General features: G+C 43.5%; 1 protein-coding gene across 3 annotated transcripts in view; it reads left to right on the forward strand.

Moving 5' to 3' along the window:
- Positions 1–239: 239 nt before the first annotated feature.
- Positions 240–21715, forward strand: part of LOC117137676 — a 54398-nt gene continuing 32922 nt past the window's right edge. For all 3 annotated transcript variants that reach the window (XM_033299237.1, XM_033299235.1, XM_033299236.1), the window contains exons 1-2: positions 240–516; positions 5083–5454. In XM_033299237.1, the coding sequence (XP_033155128.1) occupies positions 5313–5454 (142 nt within the window). In that variant the 5' untranslated portion in view covers positions 240–516; positions 5083–5312. The remainder of the gene's footprint in view (positions 517–5082; positions 5455–21715) is intronic.

The raw sequence follows: 21715 nt of genomic DNA on the forward strand, positions 1-21715 counted from the left end.
ACTTCGTGCCACATCTTCGGCCGCTGGAAGTCTCTCGATTCTGCTCTCGGTGGCGCTTCTCTCGGTACCGCCTATTGGGTGGCCGGGAGCGTTTTTTGGCGCTCGGCTTTTGCCGACCCACTCGGCCAGCATCCGTGCCGAGTGGATGTATGCCGCTCGAGCTTCAGCTGCTCGGCTCCAGCGTGTGTACCATAAAAATCCGTTCAGTGAGAGTTTGCGATCCCGCGGGTACGGTCGGAACTAACGGGACTTGAACGGCGTGTCGCGAGCAGAGTGCGAAAGGAATTGCATTCCGGCCATTGGAGCAAAATCATCCGAAACGTGCATCCAAAAATCAACGATTCTGCTGATTCCCAACAGCATTCCAGCATTGGGGATATGTGTTCAAAGTAGATAGTGAAGCCCATAAGTACAATGTGCTTGTCCTAGAAGCTGGATAAGGCCAAACTGAAAAAAGTGGAAAGTGTGTTTAAAGTCGCGGCCATCGAGCTACAAACAACGCAACTTGTTCGCAATGTAAGCAGTTGGCCAATGTTGTTTCTATACTTTCTTACTTGTGTTGTCGACAAGCAATTTGTTGTCACGACGTTGAATTCGCGAATCAACGTTTTCCCATTTAAGAGATCTGACTCTGATCTGACTGCAGTGCCCCCCACTTTGCTTTCAATGAAAATCATTTCCACGGAACGCCGAGCCATTGAAAAGCGCACGAAGCGCGCGTCGTTCTCGTTTTGGATTATTTTGCTAGTTTAGTGGGTGTGCGGCTATATCTCGGTCTATATAGTGTGTGTGATTGTGTGTGTATTTGTGTGTGTGTTTTGTGGAGAAGCCGGCAGATAAAACGGTTTCTCCGCTCAACTGCTCGTTATATCGCCTTTTTTCGGATTTCTTTCATTCGCCTGCTAAAATAGTTTTTTGTTGCTCCAAACGAGCTGCCCGTACAAATTGCACGAAAATTGTTATTGTTGAGCATTTTAGTTATTTATATGGTTAGTTTCATCTTTTTTTTTCTTTCTCCTGGCTTTTCCCGATGCATGTGCTGACATTTCTCGTGATGTAGTGGCCCTGCAAATGCCATCATATTTCATGGCACTCGCACATAAGTGCAAAATTGCTGGCCTTTGACGGCCATTAAGGCCCAGTGAAATGCTATCCATAAACTAATAGATAAATATGCCCCACCCGCACCCCTGCCCACGACACCCAAGTACACATGCGTTTGTTTAAATTGCTAAATTGCTGAAGTGTGCGTGTAATGAAATTACACAGATGAATGCCACTTCAAAGCAAACTGTTGAGATCTGTGATGGTGGCGAAATTGAATTTGCACGATAAGCTGCAGGGAAAAACATTGATGGACACTGCGGCTGATTAAGATAAGAGCTACGAAGCAAAAGCTCGTCATTTGTTTCGACGGAGGTGTGAATTTCTACTTGAGATTTGCTAGCAAACTCACTGCCATAATCAGATCAAAGCAATAAAATTCAATTAGACCACATTTGTACAAGTATGATGGATAAACCAATTATTTAAATTAAAACCATTCAATTATTTTTGATGTTCAAAATCATAGAATTCTGCAGTCATCATGCCTCAATTTACAGTCAAAACAAATATAAATTTAATTTGACTAGGCTTCGAAATTATTTGGGTTTAAAATAAATAGGCACATTTCTAATTGGCCAAATGGAACATAATAAAATTGCATAAATTCCCAAAAACCTACATATGCTAGAATTCCACAAAAGACCATTGTTTCCATTTGGAACCCGATACCCGCTGTTCTGGTTCCTAATCAAACTCATTTAGTTGCTGTGCCGAACATTAATTTCGAATTCTGACACCAATGCGACAGACTGGGACGCAAACTGAGTAGAACAATGGCCATGCGATTTGGCGACAAAAGCCATCTATAAACGACACACGATGCAACATAAACAAAATAATTGGGGACACCGAAAACAAAGTGCATCAATTCGGAATGGAAATGCGAGCAGAAGTGAATTTTAATATGCAATTAATGCTGTGGACAGCTGGAGACCGAGTGTTTATTTGCATATCAAAACGCTTTCCAAGATTGCTGTGTGGTTGTGCGGGCTGCCTCGTTTGGGTGTGCGGGTCTGTGGGTGTGGCTCTGAGTGTGGGAGTGCCCTGACAAGGACATTCGTTTCCCTCTGCGAGAAGGAGTGTCCTGATGCCTGGTTAATGCTGGCACGCACACATGCTCACAGGCTCACGGGCTCAACCAAGTATGCAGCACAATTAGCAGCCCGAGGATGGGAAACAGCTGCTCGGGGGGAAAACGGATGATGTTGATGATGGCGCCAAGTGTTGAACGCTCTGATTGCTGCCCAGTCCTCACTCACACACACACACACGCGTATATAGATGTGGGCTAGCCATTAGAATTTTTAGTATTCATAAAATTGCACTTGAACCCTTGCGAAACGAGGCAGCCAGGCATGGCTTTTTATAGGCTCACTTAGCGCACATAAACCGCGAAAAAAGTGGCAGGGCCAGGTAGTATATGGGAGTATCCTGCTCAAGGGCTCTCCTGGCGCCCACACACACACACTCACACGTGCTCTTATAGATGCCATAATAATATTGTAACTCTGCACTTCAAATTGCATTTTAATGCAAACACACTTCATTACATTACAAAATAAAGGGGGCGAGGGCGAGCGCAAACTTGCATGCCGGAAATGGAAAAACGTCGACACACTTTGCTGCAGCTGCAGCCGGAAAACTCACCGGCACTCACACACACACTCATATACATCCCCACACAGACGCACACAAACATGCTGGCTTGGCAAGTTTGTAAATTGAAGTGCATGTCGATCGTAGGTGGATGCCTCAATGGCGAAACTGGCACAATGCTCCCTTGCCCTCACACACTCACGCCCAAACTAACGAACACTACTGGCTCACAGGCACACGGCCATCGAGGTTACGTATACGCAGCGTGTACTCCCGGGGAAAAACCCTTCACCTTCGGCGCTCAGTTTGCATTAGCTAATGTGACTCACATTTTATTGGGAACGCTTTTTATTGGCTGCACACACAAGTTTTTGTCCTTGCATAACCCATTCACTAAACTGATTTGGCAAAAGTTTGGCAAGGACCTGGCTAAATGGATTTTGAGTGGCTCATATTTAATTTCGGGGTCGAATGTGTGCCAAAACATTAAAGCTACTCTCGATGCGCAATGTACATTTAATAAACCTCACTTCGGCATTTGTTCCAGTTGGTATGAATAAAAGCTTTCAATTCTCGATTCAATTAAATTAAATTGATCGCAAATCAAAACTTCATCTCGTATGTTTGGATATTTTTAGATTCGATTTTCATTTAAGCCCTCCATTTTGGGTTTCCGTTATGGAAATAATTTTACTCCTCTTCGGTTCGTGCTATGTTGACTAACGATTTACAAATATTTTCACTTTATCGGAATGGAAATCCATTTGCAGGCCGGGCCAGCATTGTAAATAAATTTAGACAGATTTATTAAAGCCGCTTTAAAAAAACATGATTAAGTGGGCACTCCGCCGCTTGTCAGTTGCGGTTGTGAGGTTACAGCACTCAAAATAGTTTTATTTACTTTATATTCAGGTCGGCAGCCAAATAAATATGAACTTTAGGGCGTAGGCCGTTAACTGAGAGCTGAAATAAAATTAGTGCACCCGGCTAAAAGCATTTGGCCCCCCGTAATACTGGCGATAAAAATCCAGCAAGAGCAAGTCAATATATCATAAAAGCACGTCGCATCGAAGCCTCGATTTTGCGGCTAAATCTATAGCGATTTTACAGAGAAAACAAAATCGGAAATAGTATAACAAGTATTATTTGGTTCGGGATATATATATATGACTTTTCAATAGTATTTATTTTGATTTAAATAGAATATAGAATAAGTATTCACATTTTTTTTTGGGGTTGATGCAACATTTTTGTTATATTTTTAGGGGTGAGAGAGAGGTTTTTCTGCTAGTGTGTGCGGTTACTGTGATATCTGAGCCAGTCTGTGTGTAGTCTAGAGAGAGAAAGAGAAATTTGCACTCGTTAGCTCTTCAGCGGGAAGCGACTTCTTCTACTGCCGGGCACAGCCATCATCGTCATATTGAACTTTGATGCTGGCACGTTTCCCTGGCTTTTTGTCGGCATCCCCTGCCGGCTTTTGCCCCTCTTAAGGATCTACACGCGCGCCCGGGTTCTTTGGCACATGTTTCTTCTGTATACTACCATCCTATCCATTGCCATTCCTCAAGGAGTCGCAAGGAGCGTCCTTTGCCAGTTGGTCGTCGGTCGTGTGTTGTTAGTCATTGTATATGGGGCACATAAATTATAACAAATATGTACGCAGGCGGCATTCGAAATGATTTCTCACTGTTTCACGCGCTCTCGGCTGCGAGTTATAAATAATCTTTAATTAAAAGAGCCTCGCAGCGGAAGACAGAAATATGTTTTAAAATATTGAGGTGTACGTGCTGTCGTGCGGTTGACAAAATGGCTAAATGCGTTGTGATTTGTAGCTGTCGCGCCAAGACATCTCCGAGCACGGATACATTTAATTGCTTAATTGGTCCAAAGTTACAACTGCGCTGCATTCGATTGTGTAATTCGATTTGAGTTCGCAGCGTGAGTTAACAATGGCAACGATATAAATAACGTCCATTTGCAATTGCCATAAATATTACTACAAACAAATTAAGCCAATAAAATTTGTAAAAATCACATAAATTACATTTGCATGTTTGTGTTTTTCGGAGAGTGCAAGTGTGTTGGCTGCGTGAAAGTGCAATGAATTTGCTTACAAATTTGCCAAACCGAAAATAAAGGCAATTAAATAAATTTCAGCCAGAGCAACGGCATCGAAAAACTGTAATTACCCAAAAACGTAATGGAATGGAATTGTATTTCATTTTGTTTTTATGTTGTTTTTTATTTGGTTTGCCTTTGTTTTGCCTTATTTATTGACATGTCAACAAATTCAGCTGACTCTGCCAATTCACCTATCGCTGTCTCTCTCTCTTCAACTGCCGACTATCTCTCTCTCTCTGTCTGTCTCACTCTTTACAGCGTTTGCGAATTAATTTAAATCGAAATCAAGCAAAAATAAATCGCGCGAAAGAACTACATACGAAAAATGCTCGCGCTGCAAAGTGTGAAAGGCATCTGAGCCGGAAAGTAGGCAACACGTGTGCAGGAGCACCAGGACACCCCGCATTCACGGCCCCCTGAAACCCCCTCATCCTCGTCCTCCCCTTACCAAACACACTCTCCGCAGGATCGAGGGCTGGGTCACCACCATGAGCAGGACCTCCAGCCTCTCGCTCTCCCTGCCGCTCTGCCTGCTCGTCCTGTCCGCGCTAAATGGCCCAGCGGCGGCGGCATCTCGCGTCCGCGTCAGCTCCTCGACCACCATGACCAGGAACATCGAGGAGGAGAACGGTGAGTGCCAATACATATATATATAATATACCATATATACTATATAAAAGGAAGTGGAACATGCATTTATCAATAATCAGTTACAAGGCGACAAAAAAATACATATAATAGGAGATTTAAATTTGTTACTCTGATTGTTGCTTCCTTCCATAAACAAACAAGTCAAATCGAAATAGACATTTGTCGAAAATAAATATTTAAAATTAATCATAAATCCGATATGAAATGTAGTAATAAATCTGCAGAGCCGCGCCAATAAATATTTTAAAAAATCTTCTTTTAAAGATTAAAAGTGTGCTGCCCATAAATACGTTTCGTTATTGTTAGAACATAAATAAGCGTTGAACTGTAGCACAATAATTACCGAAATAAAATCTAATAATGAATGCATTAATTTCGCGTATTAATAAAATGGTTTTAAATATACACCTTTCTTAAAATAAAATCCAATCGGTATTTCCCCAAAAACAATTATGGCTTTATTGCAAGTGAATGATTTGATAGTAAATGTAATTTCGCATTGAAACTGCAGTAATAAAACTATTTTAATTAAGCCAAAATTATATGAACAATTTGCGACGTCGATATCGAACTGATAATGTGTCTTTTCCCTTTGAATTCGAAAGTTAATTTAAAATGAAAAGTTTGCTTTCCATTAGGCGTGTCTGTGTGAGTGCGTGCGTGTGTTCATTGGTGTGTGAGTGCGTGCTCATGTGTGGGTGGGCCTGACGCAACTTTTATTCAATCAACATAAAGTTTATTGTGTGTAAAGAAAATTGCGTTTGCGTTTGCCTTTGTGGGCTGACAAAGCGAGTCTTTTGTCGCTGCATTATTGAGTAAATGAAATTTTCGGTTTTATGCGAGCAAATTATGCCAAATTGTTATGGATTTGAAATTGATTTCAAAGCGTGGCCGCAAAAATCCTTCTAAACGGAGTGCTTAGCAGCCGTTTTCACGGGGTACAGAAAATTCCCGCTCTTGGCCAGCACTTGCGTTGGCAAATAATAAAATGTGGCTAATAAATAAGACCGTGGCAGTGGCTCCACTTCGGGTGCTAAACGAGTGTCGGTGAAAGCCACAAAAATGCGAAGCAAACTTGGAAAACTTTTCGGCCATCGAAAAGTTTGGGGCATAGATTGTACATTAGCATTGGGCCAAGTTCACAGGCCTGTCAGCGGCAAGAAAGAGTGACCAGGTCCTGGAAATAGTTATCTATGACTCGGTTCTGTTTCCATCTCAATTAACCCACAAAATAAGTGGGAGCCGTGCCCCAAATCATGCATACGCCATGTGGGCCCTGCCATATATTGGCCAACCAATTCCCTGGCCAAGTCAAAGTCAAAGTCCAAGTCAAACAAACTGGCACTGCAGCGGTTTAACGCCCGGGGTCTGGGTGCATATTGTTCCACTTGCCTGCTCGGCCTTTTGATGCCAAAGTTTCCAACAGACGCAAATTGCTGGTTCGGGTCTTCATAAATTCAGATTTTATATGTTTTCAATTGAATTTCGTTGTTGCGCCAGCCAGCCAGCTAGCCAGCCAGTCAGTCAGCCAGCTAGCTGAAACTTTCCACTTTGGCATTTTAATGTTTTCCAAGTTAACTTTGCCACACGCCACCACTTCCTCTGGACTACAAACATACGTAGTTCCGGCCGCTTGCCGCTCTAAGCTGGCTGGGAAAAGTATTTATCGCATTTCTATGAAAACAACCTACTCAACATTTTGGCCAAAAACTTGGGAATTATGTTTGGCTTGCCGCTCCGATTTGCCGCTGTTGTTTTCGGTTTTTGGGCAAAAGTTTGCCAGTTGTTGCCGCAGCGCAGCTCTATAAATGCTTATTTAGAAGCGTATCTGATGAGTTAAGTTTCGGCCCAAGCACTGCCAACTTCGATTCAGATGTCTATATCTGAGCCGGAGCTTGCTAACTTTTCGAAAGGATTTAACGCCAGATTTACAAGATTTTCATGCAAGTACAAGCCGAGTTCGTCTCTATTGAGTAACTACGGACAACTTTACTGCTTTACTAACTTCTTTTTTGAATCCAGTTATTATAAGCCTAGAAAGTATGTATCAAATTATTTAACACTTATGTTTTATGTTTGTTAAATCCCATATGTTCTATATATAGTTTTTTATACTATTTACTTTATGTAAGATGTTTACTTATTTAATTTTTATTTATTATCATATCACTTTTATTTTATATGTTTATTTATTCCTTCGTTTTCTTGCAGCCCTACTTTTACTTTTAGCTGGTAAGTTGTTGAACACTTAATTTATTTTCAAACCCCCTCAATTATGCACCCTTAAAGTTATACAAATATTATTGGTCTTTAAGCTGGGACAGCCCAAACAATTTGCCCATCAGATTGACTGGGTATAAACGGGAGGGGCGGTGGCAACAGCTGCTGCCACGCCCACAACATGAATACAAACACGAACCACCAGAGTTAAAGGCATCAAAGCAGCTAAAAAAATCAGCTTTTGTAAGGCGAGCCGGCCATGGGAAAAGTCAAGATTTCGGAATGGATAGCAATGGGGTCGAGCGGCGTAAGCCGAGGGAAAAGCAGAAAACCAGAAAACACCGAAAGTAGAAAAAATACCAAAACAACTTTCAGCTGGTCAGGGTCCTTCGTCCTGCATCCTTCACAACGTGTGCGTGTAGTTGACCGAAAAAACTTTCCCTCGAAACTTCGCCCGAGAGACTGAAAATTCCAGTGCAGCAGGAAGCGAGCTGACAGCGCGATGAATGACAAGCAGCGCCAGTTCAGTTCGGTTCAGCTCAGTTTGTCAAGAGTTTTCTTTCACTTCTCGATGCCAGCTTTTTTGCCTTCCCGTTTTTGGCGATTGGCTGTGAAGTCCTGGCCAAGAAGTCGTGGCCGCTGGGCGAGTGGCCTACTCTACCACTAGTCCGTGGAAGTGTTTCTTCGGCGGCTTCAAAGGAAAAGCGACTGTCGAAAGATCTCTTCATCCCCTCCCCCAGCCATTTGTTGTGATTTTCGGTCTCTGTGTTGTCAGGTTTTCCTTTGCCGCCTAGCTGCCCGCCTTTTGTTTGCCCGGAAAACTCTGCCTGTTTGCCTTTGGCCACACATAAATGCGTGGCCATACTTCATTCATTTCATGGCTTGGCAAGGACATTTATCATCTGCCCCTCGAGTGCGTCACAAAAAGGCAGTGGCGCTGCCCCTTCGGCCCCCTCTTGTTGATACTTCCATATTGGCGGGGCAGCAGCAAAGCAAACACCAAAAAAAAATTGCGCAAATTTCACCCAAAATGTTAAATAGAATTCATTTTGCTTACTTTCAGCTACTTCCCCCTGACTTCGACCGCATTTCCCTTGGCCGTTATTCATGCCACTTTTTATGCCCTCTTATCGCTCGTGTTATTTTTGTATATGAATTTCTGCGGTTACATTGAATAGCAAGGAGCCGGAGCCGTCGAGCAATTGCCGGGGTGAAAAAGTGGAAAATTTTAAGCCTACTTGAAATTTATTTGCACTCATTATGCCTGACAGTTCGCAGATATCAAGGCGGTGTGAAAAGACCGAGATAAATTTATTTCGGGGCCCGACCAGCAAGCCATTAAAGAGTTTGCACTCCTTGTTTGGCTTAGGGTTTAAGCCCACAAAACGGGGGATCAGACTGTGAGCCTCCAAAGCTACATCTATTTTCAATAGAATCCGACCGGCAGCGCCAGACCGACTGACTCACTAATGAACAAATAAAGCTTAGCGGGCCAAGGAAATAAAACCCAACCACATTAATAAATCAAACCGAATACAGAGCCGAACAGAACAGAGTAGAAATAATGCAAATGCCTAGCGACAGACGATACGAGTAGAAATGACAAAACAGTTTGCCCCACGAATCTCCATGTGTGACTTAAGAGATTTCCACGCAAATTCCACTGGATGCAGAAAGCATTCTATGTACTGAACAGTTTCCCAGCCAGATGAGTTCCCATGTGCTCTTGGTCCACACCTATTCCTTCCTGCAGCTGCTTTTGCTGCCAAGTTATGTCCACACTCTCCCTGAAAATCAACATAAAAAATCAGACAACTCCGTTGGCCCAGTCCAGTTGGCGAGTTTATTGTCGGCAACTGGCAACTATTATGCCATGCTAATCGGCTTAGACCGATTCCGGACCAGGTCTGTGGGAAAGCCAAGGGCTCAAGCAAACAAGCTCTTCCAGCCGCCGAAAGATGTTGCCATGTGCCGGCCAGCCTGATTGTTCATTTGCCACACGCACTATAGAAAAAGATAACAGGAACACGGAAAATAATTAGGGATAAGAAATTTACAAGTTCCAAGTATAATCTTAAGTATGCAAATGATATAAGTTGTTAGATTGATTAATATTTTAAGGATAGAAGATGAAGGTAATATGTCTGTACCTGAGTTTAAGGATCTCCAACTATATATATATTTTTTCCAGTGCAATAAGAATAGCAGAAGCTGTTACTTAGGCTCGCAATACCTGCGAGCTTTGTCTTTGTGTGTGTTTCGTCCTCCGAAATTTGCGGCCTGCCCTCATTTGGCTGACAGCTTAAGACGGCAGCCATCGCAGATGGAACCCCAAATTGTAGCCCTCTCCCTGGTGGCAGGAAAAAATCGCTTTGCCTGTGCGGTCTGCTGATGTTTGGGGCGTGTGTTTGGGGGGCTTTCGTTAGCATTCCGTGTGGAATTTGATACTTGATTATTTGTTGCTGGCCTCAAGCGTGCATAATATATCAAAGTGGCGTCAACGTCAACTGGAGATGTTTGGCCCGGACCAGTCCCTCCATTTCGATCCCTTTGCTCGACATGTGTAGACATCCTGTGTTGGCAGTCGGCCTGGAATCTTGTTTTTAGTTACAGTTTAGTGTTGGCCGCATAATAAATAAATAATAAATAAACAGTTGACTCAGTCGCAAGCTCTCCTTTACCTTCAAGTGGTTTTGCCCACGGGCAGAGCTGTCAGCTCCTTCGTGCATGTCCTGTCTCGTTTCGTATGCTAAAGAGCCTGGCACTTTTGCTTTAAGCCCCCGCCCCCAAAAACCCAAATCAGGACTTGCTCATGAAAGAATTCTCCGAAAAATGCCAAAGTTTTTCATTAATCTTTGGCAGTTGTTGTCGCTGCTGAGGATTTGCATACTTAACTTATCGCTGACTTTATAAACAGGCCCATTTAAAAGCGCTTTTTATGCCAGCAGACAGCAACAGTTGTACAAACTGACCAAAGTATTTTAATAACTTTTAAGAATGCGAAAATATTATTTTAATTTAGTGGCTAAAGATTGAGTACAAGCAGCGACTAACAACCTATTGTTTCTTAAGAATAAATGAACTCAATCTTTCCTGTATCGAAAAGAATTGTACTTGCATTTAAAGCTTAAAAATACTTTCAGTAACAGTACTAAACTTGGGAAAGTTATATAACAGCCACATTACTCTTCATTGATTTTCTTTGTAATCCCAGTGCACTTACAGCAGGGATCTAAAGAAATTCCAGACAATTAGTGCTTGAAAATCCCATTCCTGGGCTGCACTAATCATAAAGCTCGTGTCCTGTGCGTTTGCCTGGTCCACACAGCTATAGACAAAGGACACGGACAAGGAGCGGAGGGTGGGGGTGACAGGAAATAGGCAGAGGAATAGGCCTCATGCTGGGGGCGATCCTAAAGGGCTTAAGGCACCAAAGCCACGTGATGCCATGACAAAGTTCCGCAAATGGCAACTGTAACTTGCAGTTGCACATGTCATGCCTAAAGGACTAAAGCCCTGGGCACAGCCACCCAAGTGGACACATACTCGCACATTCATAACAATTTGTCGGCCAAGAATGTAGCCAAAAATCTCGTACGCTATCGCAATTGTTATACAACGTTTGGGGTCATTTGCATACAAAACCTAAATTAAAATTTGACCGAGCTGAATGGAGTCGAGCGGCTGCATATCCTTTTGATGGGGCATCAGAAGCAGGCTAGCCACATATACATACACATACGTATGCCATGTTCTTGCAGTGCAATCTCGCATCCTGCCATCCTGGAATAATGCATCTATCCTGCATCCCAGCTCCCCTGGCCAGTGGATTATTAGATTCAGCAATCTGACCGACAGTTGTTGCACTTTTCTAATTAGACGAGCTAGCAGCAGGCGAGAAGTGGTGAGGAGGGAGGAGTGCGCCAGTCATAACAAAAGTTAATTAAACATGTAATTGTTGGCCAGAGCAGCAGGCAAAGATTTGCTTTGCGAGTGAGCAGATTGGATTTTCCGGGATCGAATGTGCAAAATGTTAACGCCGCTTCGCCGCTACAGGGTATTTCATAGTTTTGGCAACGTAACCCGAACATTTGAGGTTTTTGGCCGCTGGCTAACTGCTGGAAATTTGATTAAGTTGCGTCGAGTGCCGAGTTTTCAATGGCCATTGTGTTTTGCGGGTTCAGGGGAGCAGTGCGAATTAAAACTGAAAGCTGGAAAACTGGAAAACTGGGCAAAGACTTGAGCTAATGGCTGCTACTAGCTACGCGGCGGCTGCTCGACAGCACAATAAAAATTTTACAATTCAATTTCGCTTTTATTTCTCAGATATTATGCCCTGAAGCTGCCGCGAGTCCACCCACTTCATATGCTCTCTTTATTTTATTGCTTCAAATTGTTTGTTGCCATTTCGCATTTGTGCCGCCCGGCTGCGCAGAAACATTTAACTTTGTGCAACATGACGATGAGGGCAAAAAATCCGGCAGGAGTGCGGTGGAAAATGAAAACATAGCGTAGCAGCAACTAAAACCAACTATACTTAAAAAACTGAAACTAAAACAGCGCGGCGACAGCAAAAAAAAAAAAAGTTGTCAACCCTCTTCGCTGGGCTGGTGTAGAAGTGGGCGGATGTGGCCCAAAAGTGGGCGTGGCGCACAGCTACAGTTTCTGTTCACTTTGAGCCGCAGCCGAAGTAAAGTCAAGTTACGCGTGGAACTCACTGGGCCAAGGGACACGGCCAAGTAGCTCGGTGCACAGGACATTCTAGAGTGAGCACAGAAAAAATATAAGATGTATATATACATATATATATGTATATGTATAGGAAGGATAGAGAACTACGAGTTGAGTAAAGAGTGGAGAACACCAAAAGCACATTTCAGCTTGAACTCCCACTGAGACCGGGCGAAATGAAATTGCCAACGTGAAAGTGTAGAAAAATGCAGGCAGCGGGAAATGGGATTGAGGTCCTGGCGGGAGTTGGCCCCAAGGATACCAGGCCAACAACAGACCGCTCCTGTCGTGCGTCTGAAACCAGTTAAACTGCAAAGTAAACGGACAAAATGTTAAATCAAAGCCAAACAAAAGAGGCGTAACGGGCCAGCAACAAGGTGCCGCTGAAAAGGAGTTTAGACAGGTGGCAGCAACTTAGGTGCCATGCCTCATTCCCCACTCCGCATTCACCGGGTGGCAGGGAGAAAGTTTTGCGTGCACTTTGATAAGTTGAGTGCGAGACGTGGATGCAACGTGCTTCAGCTACATTTTATCCAATAAATAGATAAGAAATAGCAAAGCTTGAAAGCTATATTGGTATAGTTACTTTTACGCAATTTTCAAATTGGTTTAATTGATTGAAACTTTAGCAAAATTATCAAAATACAATGCTGAGCTGTAGACCATATTTAACTTTGCTATTAATTATTAAAATAAATCCTTCGAAATATACAAGCAAGTGTCATATTTGTTATGACCCCAATTTAATGATCTGTGCACCGAATGAAAAATCTTTAAAAATTTCATTGAATTTATGCATGTATAGAGTATCGAAATATATATACATATGTGGCAAACGGCATGGCATCCGCCATATGAATTTTTAAGCGAGGTATTAAGGCTGGCTGTGGCATTATTAATGCGGCTTCATTATGAAATTGTGCAACAAATGATAAATCGATTAAGCGAATATTTGCCGGCACTAAAAGTGTGTATTTTTACAAATGTAGCCGTGGGTTTTTTGTTCCGGTTTCATTCGAGTGGCCGGTTGGTAAAGGTTGGGTCCGGGTATTCCAGTCCAGCCCAGCCATATGCATTTTTTTGTGCGTCATCCATTTTAATATTTCAACAAAACCAGAAATGACGCTGTAAAACCGACGCGGTTATATGTCAAATATTCCCCCCTCCGAATGCATATGCATATGAATCCATCGTAGTATGGTTCAGTTTTTAAATTTTGCATGTAAATTTCATTGCATACACATGAACATTTGTTTTGCTTGCTGCCCCAGAAGAGCAGCGAACTGGGAGCGGCTGCTGTCTGCTGCATTTTAATAAATTTATGATTTTATTTTACAATTTTTTCCCACTGCCCAGCCCACCAAATATGTGTCATTCCATTCGCCTGACAATTTCCCGTATACAAAAAATAATAAAAATAGGGACAAATAGATGGGCGACCAGCAGAAATCGTGAACAACAAAAAATAAGAGAAAGGTCCATAAATAACGAAGCATTTTACTTTGTATTTGCTGGATGAGATTTATAAATGCGTTTTTGTTTGCCATCGTCGTTGTTTCGCTAAATCGCGTAGAAATTTCAACGCGATGTGCGGGCCACATTTCATTGAACGAAATGAAAAAATAATTGAAATATTTGCCAATCAGCAGAGCGAATATCGGCAGAGGGCACAGATAAGGCGATGAGGAGCATTTCGCAGGAATTCCCAATTGCTGTCTGCGGCACGTTAATAAGCTCTTTGTTGACACGCACACAAACAAGCAGTGAGCAGGACTCGAGTCCTTGGATTCCACGTGAGCGTATGTGTCGCTTTATGTGTGTACACGCGTGTTGGTCGAACGCGGGTGGTTGGTTGGGCGGCGGGGGGTGTGAGGTTTGATGTAAGGACCTTGTATTATCTGCGCCCACATTCTGCTGGCCCTTTCAGGCTGTCATCTGTGGCATGGCATGGCATGGGTCCTGGCGGGCTGTCGATTATCGAGTCGAGATTATTAACCTGTCAGTTTAGCGCTTTGTCTTCCCATTGCCGTTGCCAAGTTGGTCCTTTTGGCCTGGCAAACATTGACAGCTGCACGGCATTAATGTAAAATACTCGCTTTATTGGGTACAACAGTTTTGCCATTTATTAGGGCTCCCAGCTCTGTGTAAAGCACCATATTGATGATAAAATGTTTAGGTATAGCAAAGATTTTTGTATATACATAAAATATTTACTCCCTTAAACAGAGGAAATTAAAACAGCCCATGGTATGTACAAATAATTGTTACTTTTGTAGCATCCAAACTCCCGTTGAGGGAATACTTTTTAAAGCATTTCCTTTATTAGGAATTTGTTAAAATGTTGTATCCCGCATTTTTTTCCCCCGCCTGCTCATTTTAATCGCGTTCGCAAAAAGCGTGTTGTGAAACCTCGACATCGCCACTAGCCCATAACAGTAACAGTTACGATTGCCGTAACTACGGCAGCAGTTGCAGCCATAGAAGTGGCAGTTGCAGGGGCGCAGCTCGTACATGGGTACATTGTAGCCAGGACATGGCGATGGCGATTGCAATTGCAATTCCCGCACGAGTGCGGCTGCTTTTAAATTTTAATTAACTCACAGCAAGAGAGAGAGAGAGAGCGGCGGCAAAAACAAATCCGAAGGCCCGTTTGCCGCGATGGCAAAGTCGTGCAGAAAAAGTTATTATTTATTTCATGTTATTTCGTGCTGTTTCAACGCGCCATAAACGACCGACCAGTCCGGTACGAACGACAACGGCTGAGGCCACTGACTTGGCCAAAAAAGCAGGGCTGGCTGGTGGATGCTGGATGGTAGATGGACTGCAACTAGGCTGCTTGCCCATTGCCATGTTCATTTATTTATGAGCATTTTACACAGCCAGTGCACACATGCACATCACACTCAAACACTGGCACACACAACCACACACACACAGAGGCTTTGAGAAAACTCGTCTGGAAATTATGTAAATTTTTCAGTTATTTTTCGTAAATTCTTGCTGCCGGACCGGGCAATGGTTTGGTTTAGGTTCCATCTCGTTGCCCATGTCCACCCGCCTTCATCCTGATCCTTTCCCATTGTCGTGGCGGGGGTCAAAAGTTCAACTGCTGTTTCGTAGGTGGCCCTTGTCAACGCAGCTTTTGTGTCTCTGCCTAGAATATATAACCCATTTTTGGCTTTTCACGACAACGGACCAGGCCGGGCATTCAGGCGGCAGCAACAACAAATTGTCGTCGTCCTGCGGTCAGAGCCTCATGCAAAATGTTGTGCCATCCACATCCTGGTGGGCCAGGACCCACATTGTTGTTCAGGCAAGCGAATCCCGACAAGAGTTGACTCAAATTGCATTCGGTGTCCGGTCTTCAACGGCACAGGACCTGCAAAAAACCATATCATACATATTTGCAGCACTCAGCAGCAGGATCAGCTCAAGTTGAGTTTTATGGGTAGCTAAATTTAGTTAGTGTTTTCATAACCATATGTGCCTTTGAAGTATGAGCCGCCAATGTGCTTGAAAAAAGCGAAAATTGATTGAACGCCCGCCGTTTGTAATGTGATTCAAATGAAGGCGGAAACAGATGAGACTTATCTAGAATATATTTTCCTATTTCAGGCTTTAACCTTTAACCAACACAAACCCATGTCAAAGCGCCCACGCAACCCCGACGTTATCCATTTAATTTGCTTGACTTATTGTCGGGCGATCAAAAATAAATTTCGTTAAATCGAAATTAGACGCACAAAGCCCATAAATCTTCGCTGCCCGACCCGCGTCCATTATCAGTACTTAAACAGAAGGGCATGGCCGGAGTTTGTAAGGAGCTAATCAGGCGAATGCAATCTACACACACACACACACACACATGTGGAAATACCACTGTGTGGGTTTTGGCACACAGACACACCGCCACGAATTATTCATTTTAAATTGCAAAATTGTCTGTGGCCAAATCGGTTTTCATATGCTCTCGCCCCCTTGCATTTATTGCTATTGTTTTTAGAATTTCATTTTTTTTTCTGTTGGCCAATAATAATAACAAAAGCAGTAGTCGTTTATGGCCGTTTATGTGACTTTATTTACGGTCCTGCTGTCTGCCGCTTTCGGTTTTATAATCTCTGCTTTTTGTGGCATTTTTAATTTGATATTTATCAATTTGGGTTTCATCTTCTCTTTGTGACTATTATATTTCGGCTACCAAATAAGTATGCTCGACTGTCTGATGTTTTTCAATGCCAATCCCATTAATCTTTTGGCCTGCTGAAGTGTCTAAGAATGCGTCAAGTGTTCCTTGGGCCATCAAAAGAAAGTTTGAAGAAATGCGACGACGTTGAGATGTCCTCTTAAAAACTGTACTTTAAATACCCGAAATTCTTATATTAAAGAAATTGTTAAACTTCGCTTTCCGTTTCCACATCTTAAAACGCAATCAGGCACTCGTTCATTGTTTGGCACTAGTTTCGCCCCCAAATGTCATTCAGATTAAATTTGGCGTGAAAGTAGCATTTTAAAATTGTACAAAATACTTAAGACGCAGTGGGAGAATGGGAAGTGGGTGGATTCTGTGTGAGCTCGCGCATAACAACGGGAAAGGCACTCCGGAGCTCCTCGAGCTGTTGTGGCTGACATTAAAAGCAAAAGGCGCGAGTGAAGCAACAGTCAGGCGCAGGACGTGTCATGTAAGGTCCTTCCGTGGGGTATACGCGTATGTGTGCACACCCACATGGATGTTTATGAGAGGCAGCACGTGACGGGCGGAGGAAAAGGGGCTCAGAGGAGCTCAGCACTGGGGCTCAATGGCGGGTTTTCCATTCCGGCTCTTCTTTGTAGCGCACGCACTTTCCCTTAAACAATTGTTTTCGCCAGTCGCCTTTGTCTGAGCCGCTTTTACCCAGCACTTTTCCCACACGGCCGTTTCGAGCTCAAAAGAAGGTCTCAGTTGGCCCATTTTGTACCTTCGACGTTTGTTTGGCCCAGCGAATCTGTTGTTTGCCCTTCACTAACTGGTTCTTTCCGTCTCGGCCGGATGTCTGGTTAAATCAATGCTAAGGATTTAAAAGCGTTTCGGTTCTCTGGAAAAATACTTACGGAGTTAGCCAGGCCTAATTAATGCGCTTTTACCTAATGATCGATCCGCTTTTCTCAGACAAAATCATCGTAATGGTCGTCAAAGCTGATTTAGTTCAAATGCTGGCGAAATAAATCCGATCCGATCCGATAGCGAAAATCTTTCGGGCGGTACACATCAAAGCAGTTGCCTAGTCAACCAGCCAGCCGCAGAAAAATGGAATCGTTCCACCCCGTTCCCTTCAATAACCACGGAGTTTTTCCGTTTTCCATCTGTTGCTGCCGTTGTCCTGACTTCCAGATGCAAATGCCTTTTCGGGGATAAAGAAATCCCCAACAAATGTGGGGCTACTTTATGTCTGATTGTCGGGCTGTGTGTTTGTGTGCTTGCGGGTTTATTTGTCTGCTTTGTGGATTTATTTTTGGCGAAAAATAAGATGAAAATATTATGTCACGGCAGCCACCTTTTCCGATAACCATATTTACAAAGGCGTGTCGGCGCGTCGTTTGGCTCTTTTAAAACAGGCTGGCACGCAGACAATGCAAAGTATACTCGTTTATACATGAAATATAGGGTCATATTTTGGCCAGCCATCAGCATTATTTATGCCGCCCACCGCCTACGTGCATTGTTTGGCTAATAAAGCAAAACGAAAACAAGTGAAAACTCCGGGCAAGGGAAATTTTCTGGCCATAAAGCTGCTCTATACGGGCCACACCCACCGGGTGTGGGGCGCTCGCAATTGATATAGGTCCGCCAATCAATAGCTGTTCGTTCGCAGAAACGCCTTTTCACACCTAAACGAACAAGCACACACACACACGCACACAACACCCACATGACCACAACAACAGCTGCAATAGCAAGCCATGTTAGTTGGTGTAGGACTACAACTATAGAATGTCTGCAATTTTGTTCGAGTGTATACGGGTAAATACGCGAATTTGAAAAGGCAATGGAATACAATTTGTTTTCCTGTGCAGGCAAACCGAATTGCTTAATCATAGGCCACATAGTGCTGAAATGACTTCTAGCCAAACTAAAAGTCCTATTTGCTCCTCTCTGAAAGCCAAAATGTGGTGCTGTTGAAAAACGCGTGTTGCGATACGCATACTAATGAACGTCGCGGACCGGAAGTGCGTGCCTATACGCGTGTGTGTGTGTGGGTGACTGAGCACTGACGACATTAGCGCCATTTTGTCGTAATTAATGTGCGCCATATTAGTTGCTATTTGGCCATTTTTCACACACACACAAGCATTGGCACTCACAAAACAGTTTTGTGGGAGAAAACTTTTGCAATTTTAGTTGAAGAATTTCGCACAGCTGCCTGTTTCCGGTGGTCGGAGTAAACTGTGTGTGTGTGTGAGTGAAAGAGGGCCTCACAAATGGCTAAGCTATCTGTGTGTGTGTCGACATTCATCTTCCTGCAAAAGGGGCCACGCACACATGCTCACAACATTTTGAGACGAGTTTTTATTGCTGGCATAATTAGCCGAGTTGGAGCTGGAGGCGCCTGGCCAAAAGTCAGAGGCATACAGCAACGAAAAGCCTCCAGACTGTGGTCGGCTGAATGGAATTTCGACCAGAGGTTGCGACCAGAGGTTGCTGTCCTTGAAACGTGTATCTAATTCCCAATATTAGATTGGTCGACGGCAGACTTGGACACACATAAAAGATGCGAAATGATATAAGAGACTTTTTGTTGAGTGGTGGCACAGAAATTCCTTTCGTTGAAAGTAGTTTTCGACTGAATAGTTCATAAGGAGGAATATCTCTCAAAATAGCTTCAATGTCTATAAATAAAATGTATACTAAAGTGAAAATGGGAATATTATATTGATATATCGCATATATTAGGATGTAAGTTCTGTGAACGCAAAGTTAACGAGTTTTCTGCTTAAAGTTCATGTAACTTATACATAACCGACCTAAAATTTAAAGTTTTGGGATCCAGCTCGTGAATCAGAGCTGTGTATATCGTTCAGTTTGTTTGTCTGGCTCGGCCTTTCACAAGGTTAGTTAGCCGGCTGTTGGAGCCCTCTGGCCGCTTTCTCCCTTCTCCGTCGGCTGCGTATATTTAAATGATATGCTGCTAATGCGTCTGTTTATGCTTTATGTTGATGTTGATGCTGCCGAGTCTGCGGCTGTTTCTGTGTGCACGGGCCTATCCTATTTGACTTTATGCAGTATTTATTTGTGGCGCACACACGCACGCACACACACAAAACACACGCATACAGCAATAGCACACGGCATCCATCACTTGCACCAACGCCACAGTGTTTATGTTTGAGCAAATACATGAGCAGCAGGGCGAGCAATACCAACATGGGTCACATGTGCGTGGTGCGCATTTAATTTCTATGGCCGGAAGTTGACTAGACAGTTGACTGCCTCCTGTGTCTGCCACATACATATGTATATGCGCGTATGTACATGTGTAGTATTTGTGTAAGCTGCTTTTTTTCCGTTCCATTTTTCCATCTCTGAGCTGGGTTTTGGCCTGGATTCTACTGTTCAGTTCAGTTTATCAATATTTGCTAAAGGGATTTAGGGGTCGTAGTGGAATACAAGCGGTGAGCTCAGCTAATTGCCACCGAACTCGTATTGGATTTGCATTTTTTTGTTTAATTCTTTAAGCTGGCCATTAGATTTTTCTCCTGGTTTTTTTCTCGATTTATAGCCACATTTACTGCCGCCATTACTGAAATATGCTGCATCAAAAAATTGGTGACTTTGCCCCACTTCACGCCATAAATCAACGGGCCAAAAGGGAAAACTACTTAAAGCGCCATTACAACAAATTTAAAGCAATTTGAAACTTAGGCCAGCCGCACACGCCCCCGCACCCCTCTCCTGGACGTCATCATTTGGTTTCGAAAGTTGTGCCAAATAAAAAGGCCAACTCAGAGTGGAGAAATCCGAAAAAGCGAGGACTGGCCGGACGGGCAAAAAGAAAACAAATGTTTTGGACACTTTATTATGCGCATTATTCACTGCTACAATGTTTTATCCTTTTTTTTTTGTCCAACCAGAGAGCGGGACTGTTGCTCCCGTTGTGCTGGCGATTTCTAGTCCATTAACTTGACCCAAAGGTCCACTCAACGGGAAGCGCTTTAAGAAATCATTCCGTATAAATGTCAAACCGGGCCCAGGAGGCTTGGGCCCACTCAAAGTTGTTAGGCCAGCATTAGCAAAGTATTATGACTTGATGGGGCCCAATCCTTTTGTAGCAAGTCATTTGTGCAGCTGAAGGGCTTTTGGGTCGCAAAATGCAAGCGTAACCCGGTTTCCAGCTGAACAAACCGCCGAGGTCTAGGCCTATCATGTGTAAAATTAGCTTATTCCGTTGGATAACCATAACCATAACCGCCTGTGTCCTGCCCTCCATCCACCAGCTACTTACCAAGGTTCCAGCGACTTACTTTGGTCCCAGCCGTTGGGCACAGAAATAGATTGCTCCTGCCTCGGCTGTGTTGCATAATTCTCGGTGCGCTTAATGCAATTTTTATGTAGCCTGTGCATTAAGTCATAGTCAGGAGCCCGACGAGGAGGACACATTTCTTTTGCCTGTTGGCGCATTAAATTTATATGGGAATTGCTCTGCCTGCCATATGGGACGCCGGGTAAAAAAAATATGGATAAAGGGGAAAAGCCCACAAACTTTACCTCGACCACAGCTCCTACCCATTTTGACTTGCTGCCAAGCATAAATTTTACAAAACTCAACAAATAACCCTGGGGCGGCGGCAGGGATAAGTGGGATGATGGTGAGGGGTTGGAATATGGAAAGGAGCCGGTAGCGAAAATCCTGGACATTGCCAGGTTTTCCTTTCCGATGCCATAGCCATGCCTTTGCTAAATTTATTTTGTGGGCGTGCAGTTTTCAATTTGGCAGCAGCCCGGACCCAAAAGAATACGCAGAATGCCTGCCAAAGGCGTGTGTTCAGCAAAATCAATAAAAACACATTTAAAACCGCACCACGACACTAACAGGACACAAAAAACATGGGTCCTGCCCAATGCTTTTTGTGTCGAGTCAGCGGAAAAAGAAACCGCCGTCCGGTTGAGTCCGGTACAATGCTAATTCGGAGTGCGCCAAATCAACACGATTTCCCCAAAAAGGGAACGATGGTGGCTGGTGGAGAGGAGGTCTGGGCTTTCGCTTTTCCCTCGAACAAATTACTGCCTGTGGGTGAATGTTAGTTCCATCAGGCT

This window comes from Drosophila mauritiana, chromosome 2R (assembly GCF_004382145.1).
Source record: "Drosophila mauritiana strain mau12 chromosome 2R, ASM438214v1, whole genome shotgun sequence".
Lineage (NCBI taxonomy): Eukaryota > Metazoa > Arthropoda > Insecta > Diptera > Drosophilidae > Drosophila > Drosophila mauritiana.